Below are 22779 nucleotides of genomic sequence, written 5' to 3'. Positions count from 1 at the left end.
CTATCTCTTGTTTGATCATAAAATCTTCCCTTCTCCATAAATCTGACAGGTAAATTATTCCTTGCTCTCCTAGTTTGCTTATAGTATCAGTCTTTATATCTAAATCTTGTACCCATTTTGACTACATTAGTTTTGATTGTGAAACCTATACCAGCTTCCCTACACTCCCCATCACTGTGGCCACACCAGAAAAAACGTGTATATAGCTCCAACTTCAGGAAGCTGGCCTTCATTGCCAGCCTTGCTTCTCTCAGGGCTGCTATCTGGATGAGATACCTGCTGAGTTATCTTGCAATAAAAGCTGTTGGTCTTTCATGTCCTCTTACAACAGGAGTTGTTTGTCATTCAGGTCTACTGAATTTTGTGTTGTCCATAAGTGTCCACACATTCCATGTACCAGTGGTAAGTAGAATCATCTTTGCAAAAGTTTTTGTACATTTTTTGTTTTGACTGCAGGATAGGATCCCTCCCTGCCACAGTGAGCAGGCCAAGGTTAGGTTAGGTGAAACAGACAATTTTTAGGGCACCTTTTCTTTTCTTTTTTTATTAGAATTTTATTTATATTTATTTTTAATAAGATTTTATTTTCCCCTGTTTCATGTAAACACAATTTGTAACATTCATTTTTTTTAAATTGAGTTCCAAATTTTCTTTCTCTCTCCCTCACCTCTCCCCTCCCTGAGATAGTAAGCAGTTTGATATAGGTTATACATGTTCAATCATGCAAAACATGTTACCATATAAGTCATGTTATGAAAAGAAGACACAGATCTAAACGGAAAAAAAAAAGAAAAAATACAGAAAGTGAAAAATAATATACTTTGATCTGCATTCAGACTCTATCAGTTCTTTCTCTCGAGGGGGACAGCAGGTTTCATCATGAGTCCTTTGAAATTGTCTTGATCACTGCATTGCTGAGAATAGCTAAGTCATTCACAGTTCTTCATTGAATAATATCGCTATTATAGTGTACAATATTCTCCTGGTTCTACTCACTTCACTTTGCATTAGTTCATATAAGTCTTTCCAGGTTTTTCTGAAATCCAGTGGCTCATCATTTCTTACAGCACAGTAATATTCAATTACAATCATATACCACATATTGCTGTTGGTCTGAAATGCACCAGCTGAGTTTCCTTCTGGTTTCCCTACCCTTGGGGAGGGTGCTCCTAGCAGTCAGTGGCAGCACTGGGTATACATAATGCCCAAGAACCTTACTTTCTGATGGTACCATACCATTTGTAAGAGGAAAATATTTTTGGGGGGATTCATCAAGTCCTAATACGTAGATGATTGCTTACTCTGCCCACTTATAAGGCCAATCTTGACTGAAAGGAGAAGCAAATGATTTTCCATTTCCCTACCCTATCCTGCAACCTCACATTCTCTATTAGTTTCCCAAAATGCTTTGCTAAGGTCTGTCCTTCTTTCTCCCTAACTCCATAAAATCTCTTATTCCTTCAATGCTATTGATCTCAGCTGGGTGTTAGGAAAGCAACCTAATTAAATTAATCCACATTAAATGGATGATTATTTAGGCCAAAGACAGCTACAGTGTTTCAATCCAGTCTCCAACACTTACTAGTTGTGTGACCCTGGGCAAATCACTTAACCCTATTTGCCTCAGTTCCTCATCTATAAAATAAGCTGGAGAAAGAAATGGCAAACCACATCTTTGCCAAGAAAACCCCAAATAGGGTCGTGAAGAGTTGGACATGACCAAAATGACTAAACAACAAAAACACTTAGGCAAAGGGTATTCAACTTTTTTTGCAAGCTCTTTATAAACCTGAAAGTACTATACCTACCTATGTAAGTTAGTATGATAATATGAATACCTGGATACTTAAAGAACACCCCATTTTGGGGGTTGTTACTCTTACCCTGATAGTTCACAGGAATAGTGCCAGTAAAATTCAATAGATCCTTCTGAGAATTGTCTTTGAAAACTAAAAAAAAAAAAAACCAAAAAAAACCCCATGAAATTAAAAGCAGAAAATCCACAATAAAATAAGTACAAATTATCTGAAGAGTATGGTCTAGGAGTCAATAAACACATGGACAAGGGAACTAATAGAGACCATTCACCTAAACCAGAAGTGTCCAAATTGCCCGTGGTAAATGAGTCAAACACGTGAAAATTTCATACTATTAGCCACATTCCAGCATATTGTAGAGGGAGAACTAGAATAGGTTCATATTACCACACGTTCATGCCAGTGTTGCTGTCAAAAGTCAGCACTTTCAGCCTTCTAATCTCTCCTAGGGCCTCATACCATAAACAAGTAATTCACTGTACAATTGTGTGGCAAATACCTGATAGTCACATATTACTCAAACTAATGGCCAATCTTATTGTCTGTCAGTGATGAAGTCTTTTAAAATGGCCCTCTATTCCATGGTAATTCTGGTTTTGTTTTTGCTTTTTCAAAGAGCTTTTGAGGGGTGAAGTTTATTATTTGAAAAGCTTAAATCTATAGGTTCTTACTGGTCCACATATTTATCTTTTGCTTATGTTAATTACACATTAAAGTCTTCTTATAACAATTCTATCTCAGAGTTCTTATCATGAAACTGTCTTAAATGAAGTACTTTGGTTATTTTAATAACTAAACCATTTGCCTGGGGTCAGTTATGGCCCATTTCAATGAACTCTGCTCTAGAGAGAATAAGACTTCTGCAAGGTTACAGTTAGCCCAGTATTGTATCAGTTATTAAGAAGCTGGGCATGGTAAGCCTCACTGAATTCTTCTCTTGTAGCTATCCTACTTTTCTTAAATGTATATAAATTATTTTCTTATATGTAAATAAAGTATTTGAATATCTTCACTGTTTAACTTTGCAAATATTATACATTGAGAAATATATAGAAACTATAGAACCATATATAAAACTATAGAGAACAGTAAGATAAACATATGCAAAATTATAAATTTTTTAGGTGACTGTCAATAATTTAAACAATAAAAACAATCTAATTCTTATCAGGAAATAATAACCCTATATAAATTGCTGGGGTTGCTTAGGTCTTAATCAGAGGGAAGTCTTGATGATCAGTATGAGATGACAGAGAAACATCTGGAATAAATGATAAAAGGAAGTTAAGATGACACATATTACTGTAATGCCACTATAAAGATAAATAAAAATGCTCAACTTGAATACACGGATAGGTAAATACATGAATGAAAATATATGCTGCTATTTATGTTATTTCAAGGACAAAAAAGAATTTTAAAGAGTAAATAATAAGTGGGAAATTTTGCAGCAAATATTTTAACCAAGCAGGATGATGTTCTGCAAATGTAAAGAAATTTTAAGATTTATTATCATTCGAGTCAAGAAGCATTTATTAAGCATTTGCTATATGCCAGACGCTGTGCCAAGTGCTAATGATACAAAGAAAGACAAATATGGTCCTTGCCCTCAAAGAGCCATATTTAATGCCAGAGATAACATGCAAACAATTATGTATATATATATATATATGTATATATATATGTGTGTGTATGCATATGTATATGTATGTATACATATATGTACATATATATGTATATATATATGTACACCAAGATATATACCAAGTAAATTAGCAGTAATCTCAGAAGGAAGACATTAGCATTAAGGGGGATCAGGGAAGACTTCTTGAAGAAGGTTGTATTATAAGCATCATCTGAGAGAAGCCAGTGAAACCAGGAGGCAGTGATGAGAAGGGAGAACATTACAGGCATGGGTGGCAGCCAGGGAAAATGTCCAGAGTTGGGAAATGGAGTACTTTGTGTAAAGACTAACATGGAGGCCAACGTCACTGGAATCATGGAGTAAAAGGAGGGAAGTAAAATGTAATCAGGTTAAAAAAGCCAGAAAAGGGCCAGAGTGTGAAAGCCTTTAAAAATCAAATGGAGGATTTTATATTTGGTTTTGGTGGTAAGATGAAGGTGGTTGACATGGTCAGATTTATACTTTCACAAGAGGATTTTGACAACTGAGTGGAGAATGGATTTTGAGCAAGGAGACACTAGAGGCAAGCAGACCCACCAGCAGACTACTGCAATAATATAAACTGAAGGTGATAAGGGCCTGCACCAGGGTGGTTGGTGTCAAAAGAGAGAAGGGACATATTCAAGAGACATTGTGAAGGCAGAATAGATGGGCCCTGAAAACAAATTAGACATGGAGGTGAGAGAGAGTAGGAAAGATGATAGACTATGAGCCAGACTATGAGAAGATGTTAATGCATTATTATTATATCCCAACAGAAATTAAAGTCTGAGGCATGATTGCTAAGGTTAATCTTAATCTTTTTAAAATCTTTGTGGGAAGATGAATTAAGGTTAAAGTGAAGCAATAAAGCATCACTCTGAAAACAGGATTTATTCCAGGAAATTCTTATGTCGAGTAAACAGCAACCCCAGGGGCTCCATCCACTTTAATTAGTACCACATATACAAGAGCTACAAACATAAGTCAAAAATGAACATGCCTTTGAAAACTAGGCAGTATTTCTGACAGCATCTTCATGCAGGACTCTGAATCAGTTATCTTTTTGGTATCCCTACAAACAAAGAACTATTCAGATAAATGTAAATATTTCAATTCAACAAACGCTTATTAAATACTTAATACGTGCAAGGAACTATGCTAAGCACTGGGGATACAAGAAGAAAAATCTTCATTCCTGCCCTTAAGGAGCTTACACTCCAAGACGGGAACAAGATATGTGTGATGAAAGGTAAGATTAATCAAAGCAAAGGAATCTAGTCAAAGTGCTCTAAGAAATGTGAGAGAGTGATTACTTTCAGGGAGACTGGAGGGGATTTCATGGAACAGGTGACACCTAAGCTGAGCCTTCAGTTTCCACAGGAGGCCAGCATGTAGCAGAGGCACATACATTCCAAGCAAATGGCACAGTACATTACTGAAATGCCATTCTGTACAGTCAAGACCGTAGAGAAGGAAATGAAACCAAAATGGCAGTGAGAGACTAGTTGAAAAGGGAGGAATAGAGAGGCTATAGGAGAGACAGCAGAGAACAGACTTAGGAGAGTTAGGAAATAAGAAAGGTGGAAAGACAGGAGATTGTGATCAGAACATTTACTCACAAACCTGTTCTAAAATAATACAAAATGTAATACAAAATAACTAAAATGTTAGTTGCAAGCAAGACTAATAACATGAATTGTGTTGTTTCCTTAAAAACCATAGAATACAAAAAGTTAAACTGAAAATCAGATTGTAAAAGAGAAAAAAATAAAAATTATATTATGTTCAAAAGTCTCTAAAATCAACACTCAGAAAGGCACACGCACAAAAAAAGCGGGGGGAGGAATATGATTCTTACCGTAAGTGTCCATGGAGAATCTGAAATTTGGATAAGACATATTTACTTTCGTTAATTCTTCCACTGTTAGATCCCTGAATTTGTACTGAAAAGAAAGAAAAATTACAGCCCCAAATCAGAAACAAATTATAACCAAGAATGTTATTCTCAACGAAAATTTCCTAAGGGTGCAGAGGCCAGACACTTGGTTAGCTGGGTGCTCCACGGTTGCCTATAGGGTGTCTATATAGTGGTGTTGGGGGAAAAACGAATTCAGATTTGGCCATATTGAATCCTATGATACCTATGCACTGGGCAGCTTCTGAGGTAATTTTCAGGGGCAGTAACCACTCTCTATCACACAGACACTTTCTTTTTTCATTCTATCATCTTCTTCCTTTCCTTTTATTCCACTTTTTTTTCCTCAGCTGCTGAGGCTCATTTTCCTTGTTTGTTAAAATGGTGATATCCCTGACTCACCTGCCTTGCCAGGTGGCCATAGAGATCAAATGAGATGACGAATACAAAAGGATGAACTGTGAAATGTTATGTAGGTCTGAGAGATTAATATTATAGTGTAGTAAAAACCAATACTGATATAACAATAAGTGGAATGAACAGATCACAAACTTAGATGAAATGCACAAATAACTAAAAGTATAAGGATTTTTTCCCATCCAGATTACTACAGTACCTCCTCAATAAAATTCATGGTGACTCAAAACAAATCAATTTAACAATCTATACAGGAAAACAAAATGGATGAAAATGCCTATTGTCCAGGCTTTAATAAGCACCTGGATGAGCAAAACACAATGGTATATTTATCTTGAACAGGCCCTGCAGATTGCTAATGAGCTATTTCAACATCTGAACAGGAAGAAGAGAACGGTCTGAAATGCTTCTAGAAATTGCAGTATTTTTAATAATCCTCAAATACTTCCTAGCAGAAAAAGTTTTTCCAATACCAATGTTCTTCTGGCAACATTGTTGTGGCTACAAATCAATAAATACTATAATCTCCAAAAACTCCAAACTGTGGGTGACAAAAGGAGGCAACAGAGAGATTGATGGTAGTTGTAAGTGGGCTGTAGAATGTTACCAATGATGACTTGATATAAAAAATGTAATTGTACAATGTTATCGTACATGTAAGAAATGTATGATTGCAGAAACAGTTCAACCGCTCATATACTAAGAGCAAAGGGTAACATTCTGAGTGCTATACCAGTTTCAAAAGAATGTTAAAAACCTAGAGGAAAGTTTCTAAAATACTGGATATATCTAAAGGATTTATGAGAGGATGTAGCCAGGAATTGTATAGGATAGAAAGGCACATATGGGTTGAAATATGCTGCAGCAAATAATCAAAACTGTGAAATCACAAACCTATAAAAGTAACTACACAAAAGCAGGGGTTGGATAAATGTTATTAGCTGGTGTATATATATCTAAGCCAATTATGGAAGATTTCTTAGAGGAAACAGATTTGGAGTTTACCTTGGAAAGATAAAAACATTAAGTACATAGATAGAGTGGACAATGTTTGTATTTTTGCCACAGCAGAGAGACTAGGTACCAGAAGGTTTCCTTTCTAGAACAGAAGGTAAAAAGACTCTAGGAATGCCTGTTGCTCAGGTTATTCAGGAAAGTGTCCCTAAAAAATAGAAGGGCTTCACTGTGAAAACAAGGAATCAAAAGGATGTGAAAATATATAGACATAGGGCCTCCCGGGCTTGAGTCAGGAAGCTGGAGGGTAAAAGAATGTGATGATAAGGAAGAAGCACCAATAAACACTTGGAATGAAGCAGTAAGTATGAAGAGGGGGATCTGAACTTTCTGAGGAGTAGGAGTGAAGGACGATTTAGATCCACTGGAAGGGGAGATTAAGGGTCAGAAGAAGAGATAAGAAGTAGTGAGATTTGGCTCCTTGCTAAAAGATTACTAAGGAAGTTATTTGTTGACCTGATAACAATAGAGAGAGGTAAGCTGTCTTCATAAATTTAGGACATGACAAAGAATCTCCTAAAACTTGTCAAACCAGATGACAATGACAAAGACACAATTTAACCTGCCAGGGCAATCTTGAAAGCCCGGCTAGAGATTATAGTCTTGGCCAAGAAATGAAAGACCAAAGGAGTACAGTGCTTTTATCTCTCCTGATCAAAAATCAGGGCAACAGAAAAAAAGGCAGATTTGGAAAGTGAACAGCTGCAAGGAGATAGTATCTAAAGGTAGGACTTGAATTTCCGGACCAAGGTTAGATATGAATGACATGTTCTGGCCAGAGAGGAAGAATGTGCCTTAAAAAAAGACCTAGATGCTAGTCACAAATGTCTTAGCTACTACCTTCACCCCAGGGCCTTCTGAGCACCGAGTCAGCTGGGGTTATCTTCTTTGAGGCAAAACTTCCCCAGTGCTCTGCTCCAGCCCCAAACCAGGCACCTCAGTCCTTGCCTCTGGGCCTTTTCCCTCTCCAGAAATTAATCCCCACCAAAGCTCCATCCACCCAGCCCTTCTTCAGCCTACTTCCCAACTGGATTCACCTGCGCCACGCCTCCAAAAACTGTGGAACCGGAAGAGCCTAGTCAGCTACCTTTTTCATGGAACCTATTTCCAATCACTAATACTCTGCTTGGACTCATTCCTCAGTGGTTGGCATTCTCCCATCCCTTTACACCCTTCACATACTAGTGATTCTGAGCCCCTGGCGGCTGTGTACATACCCTGCTCCTCACCCCACCTCCCCATTCCTATCCCCTCAGTATCCTTTTCTAGATCTGCCCACTCCATCCCAGTGTCTTCTAGAATGCCTGCTCCATAACTGACTTACTTCCATTTTAAACTATTCTCCTCACTCTTCCCAGCTTCTAGAACTCGCTGGGACACAGCTCCCTTTCCAACATTAGTTGCATTTTCAATCATACCAATGTCGGAAAATCAGAATACTTCTTGTTTCCCACTGATGCTACCAGATTCTCCCTCTACAGCCATCACTCAGCAACTTCTCCTCTGAGATTCATGCTATCCAAATTTAACACCCAATACAGATTCTGGTGGCTCATATTGATCGACACCCACGGCATTCCCCTCTATTCTTCAGTGAATTCAGTGTTTCTCTTAATGCTTCCCCCACAACTCCTCCTCTCATGCTGTGGGACTTCAAGGTATATGCTGATGCTCCCTCAACTGTCTTAACCCCAAATGCCTCTACCCCTCAGTTCTTTTCCAGGCTATCACCTATATACCTGCAACCTTCCTGTCCTTTCTCTATGTCAACACCTCAGGGAACCAGTTCTACTCTAAAATATCTTTTACACTCCAATTCTTTGCCACTACAGCTTATCATCAGCTATGCCTTGCCAACCCCAACCTTGGTTTACTCCACCATCTGTTCCTTTTCTTTTATTCATATGCTGTTAAATAGAGCTGGGGGGATATCACAAACTATGCTGATTGGTTCCACTACAAATCTACACTACACAATCTTAACTGGTCGTTGTTGTTCAGTCATTTTTCAGTCCTATCTGACTCTTCATGATCCCATTTTGGGGTTTTCTTGGCAAAGATACTGGAATGGTTTGCCATTTTCTTCTCCAGACCATTTCACAGATGAGGAACTGGGCAAACAGCGTTAAGTGACTTGCCCAGGGTCCCAAGGTCACACAGCTAGGAAGTGGCTGAGACTGGATTTGAACTCATGAAAATGAGTCTTCCTGATTCCAATCCTAGTGTTCAATCCACTGTACCACCTACCTGTCTTTGATTATACAGTACTCAATTAACTGGACCACACGGTAATCAATTCTTTTACATCTTCATAACTGATTCACTGTCCCACTCACAACATCAGCTATTCCAAGCCTTTTCTTTTATGCCTTCTCAAAAGCCTCCCACGGCAAGCCCTAATCCTACCCTTTTCATTCACCCTGCTTCATACCTCACTGAAAAAAAAAATTAAAGCCATTCACGTAGAGCTCTCCCTTCTCCCCTTGTCCTCTTCTCACAATACTCAGACATCTAACCTTCACTATCTTGTCCTCCCTCCAATCCTGCATAAAATTAAGAGGTGGCCTTTCTCCTGCCAAGGCAAACCTCTCTATGTGCACTCTTGATACCATCACCTTCCATCTTCTCAGGTAATTCTCCTAGATATTATCCACACTCTTATCTACCAGCTCCTTCTCTGCTCTTTAAAACATGCTCATGTCTCCACATCTTTAATAAACCCTTACTTGATCCAATCATGCAGACCATCTTCTATATTTTTCCTCCCCTTCTCAGCTAAACTGGTAGTGAAAGCCATCTACACTCCATGCCTCCACTTGCTTCTCTTTTTTTAAATGGCTATTTTGGGAGGTTTTTTAAATTAACTTTTTTCAACTAATGAGAATTATTTTCTTTCCTTCCCACCTCCTACTTGTCTGACTGCTCTTTCTCACTCTTTTTTGCTGGATCTTCATCCAAGTCTCATCTGCTAATTGTGGGTATCCCTCAAGCTTCTATCCTGCAATAAAATAATAACTACTCCTTTTCTATACTATTTCACTTGATCCTGTCAGTTCCCATAGATTCAACTATCATCTCTATGTAGATGATTCTCAGATCTATTGATCTGACTTCTCTCCTGAGCCGGGCTTTCATTTCCAACTGCCTTTGGAGATCTAAAACTGGATATCCCAGAGGCATCTTAAACTCAACGTGTCCAAAACTGAACTCATCTTTCATCTAAAGTCCTTAATGCGGCCTAAGATTGATTTAATTTATTTGGCTTCAGTGTTACACTGTTCACTCAGTAAATATTGTAATCCTCTAAAACTCCTACATATTTTCACGTGTTCCGATGAGGATGATTTTTTGAACCACGCTAGGATTTTACCCTAATGTTTATTTCATTATTCCAGACTGCTGAGAGTACTTTGGCTCCTGATTCTAACTTGTGAACGATTCCTTCTAGATCGTCCCTCCGGAAGGCCTAACCCCTTTGTCCAATTCTTTCTGGGGGTCCTGCATTTTGTGGAAAGGCTCAAAGTCAGCCTTCATTCTGCCTGATCCCCAGCTTCTGGATTTTAAAACCACGGCCCTCCCCAGATACCCTAATCGTGACCCGCCCTGCTGTTTTATTTTTCAGCTCGCTTTAGTGGGTTCTTTTCCCATTAGACTGTAAGCTCCCTGAGGGCAGGCACCAGCTTTCTTATGGCTAGTATTTCTATCTACAGAGTTCAGCACAGTGCCTGCCACATACTAAGGTCATTGTAATAAATTCTTGTTTCTTCCCTTCCTTCCCATTTCCTAATTTTTTTTATTACTATTGAGGTCACTATCATCTCGGTCGCCCATGCGCACAGCACTCCAGCTTCCTTCCTTTAATATATCCCACCACTTGGTCAGTTTACTCAGTGTTTACTGAGCGGCGCTTAGTAGGTACTCAGTAGCCGGCACGTAGTATGCTCTTAATTCATGCTTGTTGATTCACCGATTGTGCTCACTTGGTCCAAAGCAAAGTAGGGGGGAGTCGGGGGGAGGTGACAATGGTGTAAGAGCGCACTAATCAAATGTGCTGTTGATGTTAATTTATAGGGCCGGCTTTTCGATGGCCTGGGCTCAAACTGGCCGAACCGCTCAGAGCCTCAGCGTCCCCCTTCCCTAAGTGGACTCGGGCCCCCGCAGCTCCAATCCACCGGGCCCCCGAATCCAGAGACTCCCGGACGGGGGAGGGCGGCCCCTCGCCCCGGTCTCCGCCCCCGCCCCGGCGTCTCCGCCCACCCTACTCAGACTCCGGACCCAATCTCGCCCCCAGCCGTGGTTGCAGGCCCTCCGCACGGCGCCCGACTCCGGGACTGCCTCGGCTCCGCACCTTGCTCAGCAGCCGCCGCACATTCTCGCAGTCAAACTCCATCTCTGGACAGATTTCCTTCTTCTCAATGAATGCCTCCACCTTCCAGGCGCCTTCCGGGTCCGCCCTACAACAGCGACGGCGGCCGACGAGGGTCTAACCCCGCTGCTCTGCGGCCCCGCCCCCGACGAAAGCGCCTGCTGGTCTACCTAGCGCAGCACGTGGCCCCGACCGGACAGCCGGGGTTCTATCTGCCGGGTTGATACTCGGTCTTTACCTGCCCCAGGCTCATTGATTTAGCAATGGCCTAAAGTGCTAGGCAGTCAACTGACTTAATGCAGTTTTTATTTTTTTAAGATCTATCGTGCAGTCGTTTTTTAGTTGTGCCTCACTCTCCGCATCCCCATTTGGGATTTTCTTGGCAAAGATACCAGAGCGGTTTGCCATTTCCTTCTCCAGCTCATTTTACAGACGAGGAAACTGAGGCAATTAAGGTTAAGTGACTTGCCCAAGGTCACAAAGCAAGTGAACTCAGGAAGATAACAAGTCTTCTTGAGTCCAGGGCAGGGTGCTGTATCCACTGAGCCACCCAGCCGCCCAGTTCACATTCTAATGGAATGTAAGTTACACACTATCTCCTCTTTAGGGCAACATGTTTGAACAAGGTGAGCCTAAGTGTTTAATGGAACTGCAGTTAGCCCCTACAAGCATTTAATCTCTCTAGATTAGAGACTGGAAACTATCCTGGGGAGAAAGGATGGCCCAGGAGAACCTGTATACAGCCTTGCAGCTACAGGTTTCTGGCACTTCATAGGTTGTGGGGTTTTTTTAATTGACAATACAGGGAATGATTTTTTTTTTCATTCATAGTAATGGAAAACTTAAAGGATACCATAAATCCCAGATAGATATAACTTGTTTAGAAGGAAAAGCCTGAGGAGAAATCCTAGAAGGAAAGCCCCTGAATTCAAAGAGTAGTGAAGAGGTTAAAGGTTGTTAAACCTGAAAATTTGGTTGAAGGAAACAACAGAGCTAGGTGATAGAAAAAATCCATGTTGTTTATTATTTTCCCTTAAAGCATAGCGGAGCTAGCTTACTTGTACGTACAAGGAGTCAGAGTATAAACTCTGGCTGCCTGAACAAAGCAATGAGAAAACTTATATACGTTATTTTAGCAGAGCTAGCAAGCCTGCATGACCTCATTTTTATGACCCCCATGTATGTTTAACCATGATACAAGAGGATTTTCCTTAATGGAATAGATTGTAAATACAACAAATTAGATAGTTGTCAAAGTGTCAATTGGATTTGCAACCCCAGGATCTCTGTGTTTAATTGGTCATTAACATTCCACAACATAGTATATGCCCATAAAATATTAAGATAAGGAAAAGTCACATAATTCAAGATAGTGTCTGGGGTCAAGGTTTTCACCCTTAATGGCCATGGACAGAGCAAGAAATGCTCCATCTGGATTTGTTGATACAAGATAGAGATATCTCTGAGCTTACTCAGAGAACAAAGAGACTGTTAGGATCAGGCTTTTCTTCTGGTTAAGTAGTTCAGGCCCTGAGTCTTATTGAAATTACAAAAATGATATAAAATAGTATAATATTTTCCACAAGGTAAAAATGAAGATTGTATGGAACTATAGGTTTCTAGGGGTGCTTGAGACCCCAAAATACCTACACGCTGGGTCCTGCCGAAAGAATTCGACTCAAGCCTTCTCAGCCAAGGGAAAAGACAAAGTTTATTAGGGATTCACCATAATGGGCTGTCTTAAGAAATCCCGCCCTTTGTGACGCTTTTCAACCTACTGAATTAGATTGAATCTGAGCACCTTCATGGTGGCAGGATGGAGATTATATACACAAAGGTTGTAGGAGGGATTGAGGGGTGGTCTGGGGTGACTAGAGGAGGGGTTTAGGGAGGGTCTTGAGGGGAAGTCTAAGGAGGATAAGGTGGGGTCAGAGTCCAGGAACCAAGAGAATGGGATTAAGGGCAGGAAGTTCCTGAAGGAATATCAAGGTTGGGAAGTAACTGAAGGCATGCATATCTAAAGTAACAATAGAGGGCAAGGTTTAGGTATAGATTTGAGCCTAATGATAATGTGAGGCTTGTGGCATTAGCGGAAGGCCAGATCTAGTTGGAAGATTCAAGCACAGTTCAAGGGGGCTCCCAGAGACTGTATTCCAGATTCAAGGGGGTTCCCAGAGACTGTGCCCTCATCAGTAGTAATGCTAGCATTAGGGGCTAAGTTAGTGCTTTTGTCTTTACTCCCTGGCTTGGAGATTTACCAGATTTGGTGTAATCTGCTTTGACATGTAGGCAGGCCCCTGCCATGCTTTCTCTCTTGACTTCCCAGTCCACATTCCCTTGCTACAGCATGTGCCCTCTACACACCCCTACTCCTTTCAGGACTAGAACCATAATAAAATCAACATAAATCACTTTTTTCCCTTATGACTCACCATTTCCTTTATTTGTACAAAATAGTGAATAATCATACCCTGGCTGGGAAAAAATTATGCTTTAGGATTTAAACAAGTCCTCTTCTCCTCTATCTTGAAGGCTTGGGACTAGCAGCTTTAGCTCCAGCATCTTTAGGTTTGGACTCGGCAGACTTGGGGTCAGTAGGCTTAGCAGCCTTGGAATCATTGGGCTTTGTGGCCTTAGAATCAGACTTGGTTGCCCTGGAATCAGACTTGGCAAACTTGGTGTCAGACTTGGTGGCTTTGGGGTCAGATTTGGTAACCTTGAGATCAGACTGTGTGGGATGGATTTTACGAATCCAAGAATTAAAAACAGAGGCATCTCAAGGTGAAAGTAGAAAGGAAAATTTATTACGATCCCGCGGGAAAGGGCCACCTGGACATCGAAAGGACTGGAGGTCCTCTCAGTGTCAGAGCGCACTGGACACAGAAAATTGGGGTGTTTATATAGGTCCCTAACTGCAATTCCCCCTCCCAACCTCCTTCCTCTCAGCTTGTAGACGTAAGCTTTGAGGGTACAATCTGCACGCGATAAATGTATCCCAGGGACAGCGGCAAGGAACAAACAGTATGGTTATTTTTGACAAGCAGGTGACGAACATGAACTTCCCACCATTCTTATTTCATTCTACTATCAACCTCAAGGTAGTAAATCTGTCTTAATAACAATGACAATGATAAGTGAACAAACAGTTCGGTTATCGGTAACAGGCAGGAATTAGTTGTTAGTTACCTCATCTTTACATCTGTGGCAAACTAGCCTTTCCCATCACCCATACATCTGTGACGGATATCCCCAGCACCCTTGCACCTTGTCTCCCATCATTCATACCTAACTGGTCTTGCACGTCTACATTGCACCTGGCTTTCCGGCTTTTCATTCATTTTTCTGCTGAGCTGAGGGTCCCTTATCCTGGGGTCAATGCACAGGGGGTGAGCATCCTGTGTCCTATCCTTACTTTTAGAGGATTTTATGGTTGCTGACTTATTCACCTCAACCCTTCTTTCTTTCAGGCCTCTCACCATTAGGTAAATACACAGGATGTGAGCATCCTGTGTCCTGTTCTTAACCTCAGGGGCCTTACGGTCACTAGCTAAGCTTGTGGAGGGGAAAACATCTAAGTAGAGAAATGGCTTTACAGAAAGGAAAATATCTAAGTAGAGAAATGGGACTCACTATCCTACTTATTTCTATTTATTTAATTTGTCCTCTTTTATGAGAGGTCTTCACTCGTCCCACACAAGACTTACTGACCTTTGAGGCAGACTTGGTGACCTTGGGGTCAATGGGCTTGGCAGCCTTGGGGTGAGTGGTGGGCTTGGCAGCCTTGGAGTCAGTGGTTCTGCCAACCTTATAGTCAGGCTTTGTGATCCTGAGGCCTGGATGTTTGGTGGCCATCTCGTGGCCAGTACACCAGCACTGGCCTTGGGGATCTTGGGCCTGAGGAGCTTGGCTTTGGAGGCCTTGGTGCTTGGGGCCTTAATGGCTTTGGCGTTGTTGGCCTGCATCTTCTTCAGCTCTTTCTTACTGTGTTTCTTGGCAAAGTTCATGTTTCTCAGAAACTTAGGGTCAATCCCTTTCAGAGACTCATATTGCTGTGACCTAAGTTTCTTGATGCCATTTCGGTGTCATTTTCGTGATTGGTTGTGGGTGGTATGGTTCTTAGACTTCGCCATCTTTACACCACAGCCTGCACTAACAGGCATTCCACCCACCGGAAGAACAAAGTCACTTCTAAGGAAAAAGATGTGTCAGTCTGCTCCCTTCTAACTTCACTCACCGTCCCAGCAATTTTCCAAACCAAAATATCATTCCCTGGTCACCATCTCTTAGATAGATAGATAGATAGATAGATAGATAGATAAATAGATAGATAGATAGATAGTACACATAACTTCTATCTATTTGAATACAATTATAATGCCCTATTTGAGGGTAGGCACTGTTTGCTTTTGTACCTGTAACCACAGTGAACATGGTTAATAAATGGTTTTTTTATTCATCTAGTAATTCATTCATTCATCAAAAAGTGAAATAATGTCGGACTGACAAGTGGAGATATGGGACTAGAAGTCAAACTGTAGATACCATTTGGGAAGTCATCTTAATAGGAATTAAAGCCTGATGATTAAGGACAAACTCCCACTGAGTTAGATTATGAATGGAAAAGAGAATATCAAAGATAGAGCATTTAGGGAGCTTTATTAGGCTAAGAGGAGGAAGAAAGCAAAGGAACCAGAAAAGGGGAGATCAGATAAAAAGAACCAAGAGGATGCAGTGTCATAGAAGCCAACAGGAAAAAAATGCACTGAGGGTGAGGACTGTTTAATCATTTCTTTGTATTATCAGAATTTAGCATTGTAGCTTGCACATAATAAATAAATTATTTAATGAAGTAACAAATTAAGGAATGTCAAGGGGCCAGAGAATTTTGAGAAAGGGGCTGAAAAATGAGAAATGCTATAGAAGTGAAGGAAGATGAGAACTGAGAATTGGATCTAGAGGTCCTTGTTGACTTTTGAGAGAATTTCTAGTCACAGGGTAGGAATGGAACTCAAAAGGAATAAGGAGTGAATGAATAGGAGGTAAAGTCAGGGGATCCCAGACCACTCCTTTGAAAAGTTTGAGTATAAAAGGAAATGATTAGGTTCTGAGACAAAACAAAAATAATACAAAGCTAGCTTTCTGCCTCTTCTCCCTACCCCTCAAGATGGGGAGGCTTAAATGTGTTTGAGAGGAAAGAGCCAGGTAGAAAACAGGTTAAAGCTTCCTTAGGGTACAGAGGAAGTTTGGGGGAGGGGTTGGTCCAAAATGAAATGGCATAGGCAAAGAAGTTAGCTTAAAGATCACAGTACCATAGCTCTGGAGCTAGAAGGAACTTTAGAGGCTAGCTAGGTGGTACAGTGGATAGAGTGATGGGCCTAGAGTCAGGAAGACCTAAATTCAAATCCAGCCTCAGACACTAGCTGTGTGACCCTGGACACATCACTTAACTAACCTCTGTCTGCCCTCAGTTCATAGGGTCATCTCGAGGATCAAATGAGATAATATTTGTAAAGAACTTAGCACAGTGCCTGTCGCGTAGTAGTGTGATAGAAATCTGAGATAGACTGAGGCAACAAAGTTCTGAGTACCATCAATTTATTAGCAAAGCTAGGAATTGCCAATAAATGGAATCCAAGGCTCCTCAGCCACCAAGGACACCTACTGAGGGCTAACAGAGAATCTTTATAGGCATTCATGAGGAACACAGCTTGTTTACATAATATTGGGCAACATAGATTTTGCTTCTTTTTTGATTCGCCGGCTAACCAGAACAGGGAAATTGAGGTTTGAAGAGAGAAGTTAAACAAAGATGTTGAGGTTGGAACATTTGGGAACAGGAAAGTTGTGGATGGAACAAAGAATTCTGTGGCTGGAGCGTTCTGGTTTGCCCAGAGTGTTCTGCCCACCCGCTCCGTCTCAACCTTGTGGTGGGCGCATTCAGGGAAGAGAGAACTCTGTGGTTTGTGACCCCCATTTACCAGAAAGAACGTGTTTTACAAGAAACAGCGCAAAATGGAGAACAATAATTGATATGGCTCACAAGATGAGGTCCAGTTGTAATGACAGTTTCTTAGTAGGTGCTGTATAAGGGCTTCCCTTCCCCCTCTTATTTAGTCCAATCCAACTTGGCCCAGAGATTTGTTCAAGTGGTTGTGCTGATTAGAATTCAGGGTCTCATGACTCCAAAGCACACTACATTACCTCCCCGCACAGGGGGTAGGTGGATTTGTCCAAGGTCACACAGCTAAGTGGCAGAGCTGACTCAAACTCAGGACCCCACAACTCCAGCACGCCCCTAACCCCCACATCAAGGAGGGAGTGGGACAGGGAGCTCCTTCTTTAACAGCATTGGATGGGTGGGCTGTTCCATCTCCAGCTGACTATTTCTGGGGGGTGGGGTGGTAATGAGGTCACAGAGCCCAGGCCATGTGACCCATGACATCACAATACCCTCAAGCCTGGCCCTTGCACTTGTGAGCCAGAGGGGCCTTTGGAGCCCTGCAGGGACTGGAACTGACATGGGGGATCTCTAACAACTGAGAATTTGATGAGGACAGTTCAGGAACAAAGTCTTGGTGAATAACCTCTGTTTGCACCCCAGTGTTTGGAGTGCAAAAGCTCCAACAAATATCTTCTCTATCATGATTGTGATTGGCTGGATACTTTTTGTTGGACTTGCATGTTATCTGGGGACGTTTCCTGAAGCAATGGTGAGTGGCTACTGGGCCAGCCCCTGCAGGTCCTCCTGGCAGAGCGAGGGGAAGTGGGCCTTGACTACCTTGTGAAGGGGCAAAGCCTATCTCTCCTGAATCTGCAGCCCTCACCTACCCTCCCAAAGCAGACCATTGGTCCCAGGCAACCTTTCTTTTTTTTGGGGGGGGGGGAGTGTCCGAGTCAATGAATGCCTTGCCTTCCTAAACTGAACTTTTGGTTGACTTTAATGGTGAGAACTTTAGGATCAGTGTTGAGAGAGAAAGGTGGGCCGGGCCCATCATGAATAGCTGATGGTGGATGAGTTTGGGGCAGGCAGGGTCTTTCTGCCCTGTTCCCTCCCCTTGCCCCCAACCATTCCCCATAGAAGGCAGCCCCCTCTGCCTCTGGTTAGAGCAGATCCTGTCTCTTGGTTTTCCTTTGACCCAGCATCCCACACTAAAATGGATAGAGAGACAGCCTATCCAGCCTATTCATGACCGAAAAGGTCGACCGAGGAGCGTGCTTTTGGATGAAGACAAGTGAGTACTGACTCAGGCCTTCCACATTCTCCTCACCCCCTATTTATCCCATTATGCTTACCTATCCCCTATATGGCTACACAAAGACATTATCTGATGAAGCTCATTTCCAGGGGAACCCCACGTCCCCTACCCCAAAAAGAATTCCATAGTGATTGTGGTTTTCTGGTTGGTTCTCATTGCAGGAACGGTATGGAAATGATATAAATATCCCCCAGAAGTGGTAAGTGCAAAGTGATTTTCCTCCAGAGAGTCTGATTAAATAGAGAAAAAAAAACACTATGATATAATCAGTTTACTTGGGAAACCATGGGACAAAGCAGTGACTCGTAGGTGCTGGCCTTAGTCTCAAATGATATATAATCTGAATCCACAGTCATCATCCTTCATACTTCCCAAACATATTTTCATCCCATCCATTTGTTGCCTGTGGGTCTCACAGAAACTGTGTGAGGCCAAGTATTAATATCCTCCTTTGAGAGATGGAGAAGCTGAAGCAGAAAGACTTTCTAATGTGGATGACTTATCCAAGGTTATGCAGCAAATTAGGCACAATTGGTACTAGAAAACAGGTCTCTGGATGGCTAGTCTGGGAGACCCTTTCCATTATATCATGGTCTGTAAGGCTTTCTCTATACCTTTAGGCCCCGACCTATCTACCTCCCGCGGGCCCATAGTTCTCCCAGGGTTTCTTCCCATCCTACCCTGATGTCTTCACAACTGCTGCTCCAGGCTGGTTCCCAGTGGTAGAGAAAGTGGTGCATTTCTGGGTTCTAACAATTCGCCAGATTCCATAGCTCACTCTTCTCTTCAAGGAGGATGACATCCTTTCAAAGAGCAGTATGTGATTCTGAATCTTTGCCCAAAGATCTTCTCATCTCCCTATACTTTAATTGTACAGAGAGTGATGGCAGGTAGAGTAACCTCTGAGAAATGAGCTCTGCATGGGGGGAAGGAGAATGAACTATGGGCATCAGGCATCTGGCTGGTTGTCACTTTATCCTCATTTTACAGCTATAGAGCAGTTCTCCCCCCTGCCCCGCCCCTTCCCATGAGCAGGGTTGGGGAGACCCACAGCTGTTACTTTGCATGATGAGATTGGAACTCCTAAAATGTGTATCTTCAGAAAGGCCAGATTTTTATTCCCTTTGTGGCCAAGCCTCATAGAAGTAGGCAGAATTACTTCTCATAGGCCTCCAATTTATCTAGTTTCTTTCACTAGATATTTTGAGGGTGCCTATTTTTGACCTTTTAAATCACTCATATAAACATGTTAGATAGCTATCTCATTTCATGCAGATGGTAAAAGCAAATTTTGCAGGTGAATGGGTTGAGAGGTACTTTGGCTATATCCTGAACATGCACACAGTTCCTTTAATGGAGCTGGTCTGTGGGAAAGCAGACCCTTCTCTAGCCCTGCTAACAGTTTAGCCAAAAGTCATTTTCCCAGGAAGCAGTCCATCCTGAGTCCAAATACCAGTCTTCTGCCCTGACCTTTCGTCATTAGTCTGGTATCCTTGGGTGAGATGCTGAAGTCACAGTCTCTGTGCCACATGTTAGATGTCACAATTGGTGGCCCAGTTATGCTCCCCGTGATGCCCAAGGGACCATTTCAGTTCAGTCAAGACTACAGGCCTATGCTGTAAGGGATTAAAATTACCATGCTGGGCTTCCTACCCTTCCCTCTGTGATGAGGACTTCTCAGCTCCAGGGACCTGGGGAATTGCTCATCTGACCTTCCACAAGCCACATTATTGCACACACCACCTCCCCTACCCTGCAAGGAATTCCACAATGATTGTGGTTTTCTGGATGGTTCTCATTGCAGGAACGATGTGGAAGGGGTATAAGTATCCCCCAGGAGGGGTAAGTGCACATTTTACTTTATTGTTCATCTCCCTATTCTGAAATGTTAGTGGCTCCCAAAGTAAAGGGTTGGAATGATAAAGGAGAAAATCCCTTACTAAGAGAATAACCCATTTGTGGACCTTGACCCAAAACTGAGGAGCACACTTTCTGAATTGAACTTCTGTCCTTTACCAGAGAATCACAATATCTCTAAGTGTCCCTGTGGCTCTTTCTGTGTAAGGCTAAGGACATTATAATTTGTCCCCAGGGTCTGTGTCCAAACTCAAGCCCACCTCACCAACCAGTTTCATACTCCCTGTAAACCTGGTTGGGATTTACCTCATCCTGAATGCCCTCTCCTTCCAGCCCTATTCTGAGGAATTTTGTCCTTCCTTTCTGGGAGGATACTTCTAGGGGCTAGAGTGGAACCACTGGGTTGGGGAAGGGAGATATAGACATGGTGCACTTTCCCTTTGGAGAAAACTAAGTCTAAAGGGAAGGCTGGGAGGCTCATGAGATTCCCTTCAGCCCACCTGCTGCACAGGTAGCACCCCCAAACCAGTTCTGATCTCACAACTTCCTATTTCCAGACCCAGCTGGAACTAGGCAAAGAAGATCCTGGTGAACCAATGCAACTATGAAGCTAAACCTGGCCAGCTGTACAGTTCCCGTTGTTGGTTTCGCATAAAGCAATTGCAAGTGATTTTGTCATATTTTATGTAAAAGTTACCGAACTTTTAAGACAAACGAAGACTTGGTATTCTGTTAGCCCGCAACTGGTGGTGGTGGTGGTGAGGGTGGACGGGGGATGTTGGTGGCTGGCAAAGTCTCTACATTGATTCTCTTTCCTCAGGGAACAAAATATAGTGTTAGTTCTTCTAGGTTTTATCTGCTTGTTCATCCCCGGAAGCATCTGGTAGAGGGTGCGGTGGGACAGGAATCATGATCTGGTTTTCTTCTAGCTTATCTCCCCTTTAAGGAAGATTAAGTGATTTGCCCAAGGTAACACAGTTATTAAGGCAGGATGGATTCAAACTCAAGTCAGTCTGACTCCTAAGTGTCATAGGCACTGTCCACTGTGACAGCTGGCTGCCATCAGTATAAAGGTAGTTTGTGGGCTGCACACCCCATACAAGTCAGATTCCATTATGAGTTCCTTAGTTGCATGGGCATGTTGCTATAACTAATTAACTAAATTAAATATATTAAATATTAAAAATAACTAATTAAAATAAATGTCTCTAGGTGTTGAATGATGGTAATTTCTGCCAAGACTTTTACGAATGTGGCATATGCTTCCTAGAAGAAAGTACTCGAGGTGCCATTTAAAGCCAGGGCAAACACACTTTTTCTTCTAGGGTTAGGGATGTTCAGCAATCCTAAACATATGCAGAGGTTGAGGCACAATCAAAGTGTAAAGGAAAATGGAATGAATCCAGGACCAACTTTATTTTTTATTTTTTGGAGGGGGGAAGGCAATTGGGGTTGACTTCCCCAAGGTCACACTGCTAGTAAATGTATCAAGTGTGTGAGGCCACATTCAAACTCAGGTCCTCCTGCCTCCAGGGCTGGTGCTCTACTCACTGTGCCACCTACTTGTCCCTCCAGGACCAACTTTTTCGACAAACATGCTGGCTGGAACTGTTTTCCTCAGACAGTGATAAGTGAGCTCAGGAGCAGAGCAGTATGGTTGCTTATTCAGGGCTCGGTGCTGCTTAGCAAGGGAATAGACTAAATGCTTTTAAAAAAAAATGCACAGAATAACCTCTTCTATCACCACAAAGCCAGTCCCGAATCTTACTTGACCAGATTCTAAGGCCCAAAATATGTACGTAACCAGACCGGGGCAATGGTCCATTTGTTCTCCAAATGTGGTGGTTATGGCCCAAGAGTATAGGGACACCCACAGAAATAGCAATTTCCTTTTGGTCCTCAGCACCACCCATCCATATTAGAGGTATTAAGTTGTTTTGGGGGCATCAGACCAACTGCTCTTGCTCAAGTGTGTTCTCAGGGCTGATGAGAGATAAACTGTGACTAGGAATGCAAGGTCTTTACGGAGTCAGACTAGACGCCGAAGACTGACATGGAGTAGGTCAAGGAGACCAGAAATTACAGGCCAATTCTACCCTGAATTCTTTGAAGGGAGAACAAACACACACTGATTGAACTAGTATCATCTTTTTCTAAAAAGTGTAGCACACAGAGGTAGACAAGAGTAAAAGCTAGTACTTCTCTATGGTACTTGGCAAAGAGCTTTACATATTAAACTCATTTGATCTTGACAACCTTATATGAGGTAATAAGGTGTAGATATTATTTATTCCCATTTTATAGGTGAAGGAATACAGAAAGATTAAGTGATTTGCCCAGGGTAACACAGCTAAGGCAGGATGGATTCAAACTCAAGTCAGTCTGACTCCTAAGTGACATAGGCACCATCCACCGTTGGCAGCTGGCTGCCATCAGCATAAAGGTAGTTTGTAGGCTGCAGACCCCTATAC

The 22779-nt window shown here is 42.0% G+C and overlaps 3 protein-coding genes across 3 annotated transcripts in view; 1 reads left to right on the top strand and 2 right to left on the bottom strand.

Annotated features, from left to right (window-relative positions):
• UEVLD (UEV and lactate/malate dehyrogenase domains) overlaps positions 1-11293 on the bottom strand; it is a 54525-nt gene extending 43232 nt beyond the window's left edge. Inside the window, exons 1-3 of the mRNA XM_036764187.1 lie at positions 11178-11293; positions 5342-5426; positions 1884-1949 (exon numbers count right to left, since the gene is read on the bottom strand). Coding sequence (XP_036620082.1) covers positions 1884-1949; positions 5342-5426; positions 11178-11219 — 193 coding nt within the window. The 5' untranslated portion in view covers positions 11220-11293. The remainder of the gene's footprint in view (positions 1-1883; positions 1950-5341; positions 5427-11177) is intronic.
• A 2423-nt stretch (positions 11294-13716) lies between these two features.
• On the bottom strand, positions 13717-15199 carry LOC118854916 (60S ribosomal protein L29-like). The gene is made up of 2 exons (XM_036765100.1): positions 15062-15199; positions 13717-13923 (listed from the first exon to the last, which is right to left on the bottom strand). The coding sequence occupies exons 1-2, from the start codon at positions 15197-15199 to the stop codon at positions 13717-13719; spliced, it is 345 nt and encodes a 114-aa protein (XP_036620995.1).
• Positions 15200-17836: 2637 nt separating this feature from the next.
• Positions 17837-18431, top strand: SPTY2D1OS (SPTY2D1 opposite strand). The gene is made up of 2 exons (XM_036765099.1): positions 17837-17905; positions 18336-18431. Exons 1-2 carry the CDS (start codon positions 17837-17839, stop codon positions 18429-18431), a joined length of 165 nt encoding a protein of 54 aa, XP_036620994.1.
• Positions 18432-22779: the final 4348 nt, after the last annotated feature.

Source organism: Trichosurus vulpecula, chromosome 6 (assembly GCF_011100635.1).
Source record: "Trichosurus vulpecula isolate mTriVul1 chromosome 6, mTriVul1.pri, whole genome shotgun sequence".
Lineage (NCBI taxonomy): Eukaryota > Metazoa > Chordata > Mammalia > Diprotodontia > Phalangeridae > Trichosurus > Trichosurus vulpecula.
Note: the sequence above shows the minus strand (reverse complement) of the source record. Positions and strands in the feature narration are given on the sequence as shown.

Excerpts from the sequence above, each read along its gene's own strand:
- LOC118854916 (XM_036765100.1), bottom strand. The coding sequence starts at position 15,199 with ATGAACTTTGCCAAGAAACACAGTAAGAAAGAGCTGAAGAAGATGCAG. Across the intron at positions 13,924-15,061 it reads TCCCCAAGGCCAGTGCTGGT|TCTGATCTCAAGGTTACCAA; the intron begins GTACTGGCCACG and ends CATCCCACACAG.
- SPTY2D1OS (XM_036765099.1), top strand. The coding sequence starts at position 17,837 with ATGATTGTGATTGGCTGGATACTTTTTGTTGGACTTGCATGTTATCTG. Across the intron at positions 17,906-18,335 it reads GGACGTTTCCTGAAGCAATG|CATCCCACACTAAAATGGAT; the intron begins GTGAGTGGCTAC and ends CCTTTGACCCAG.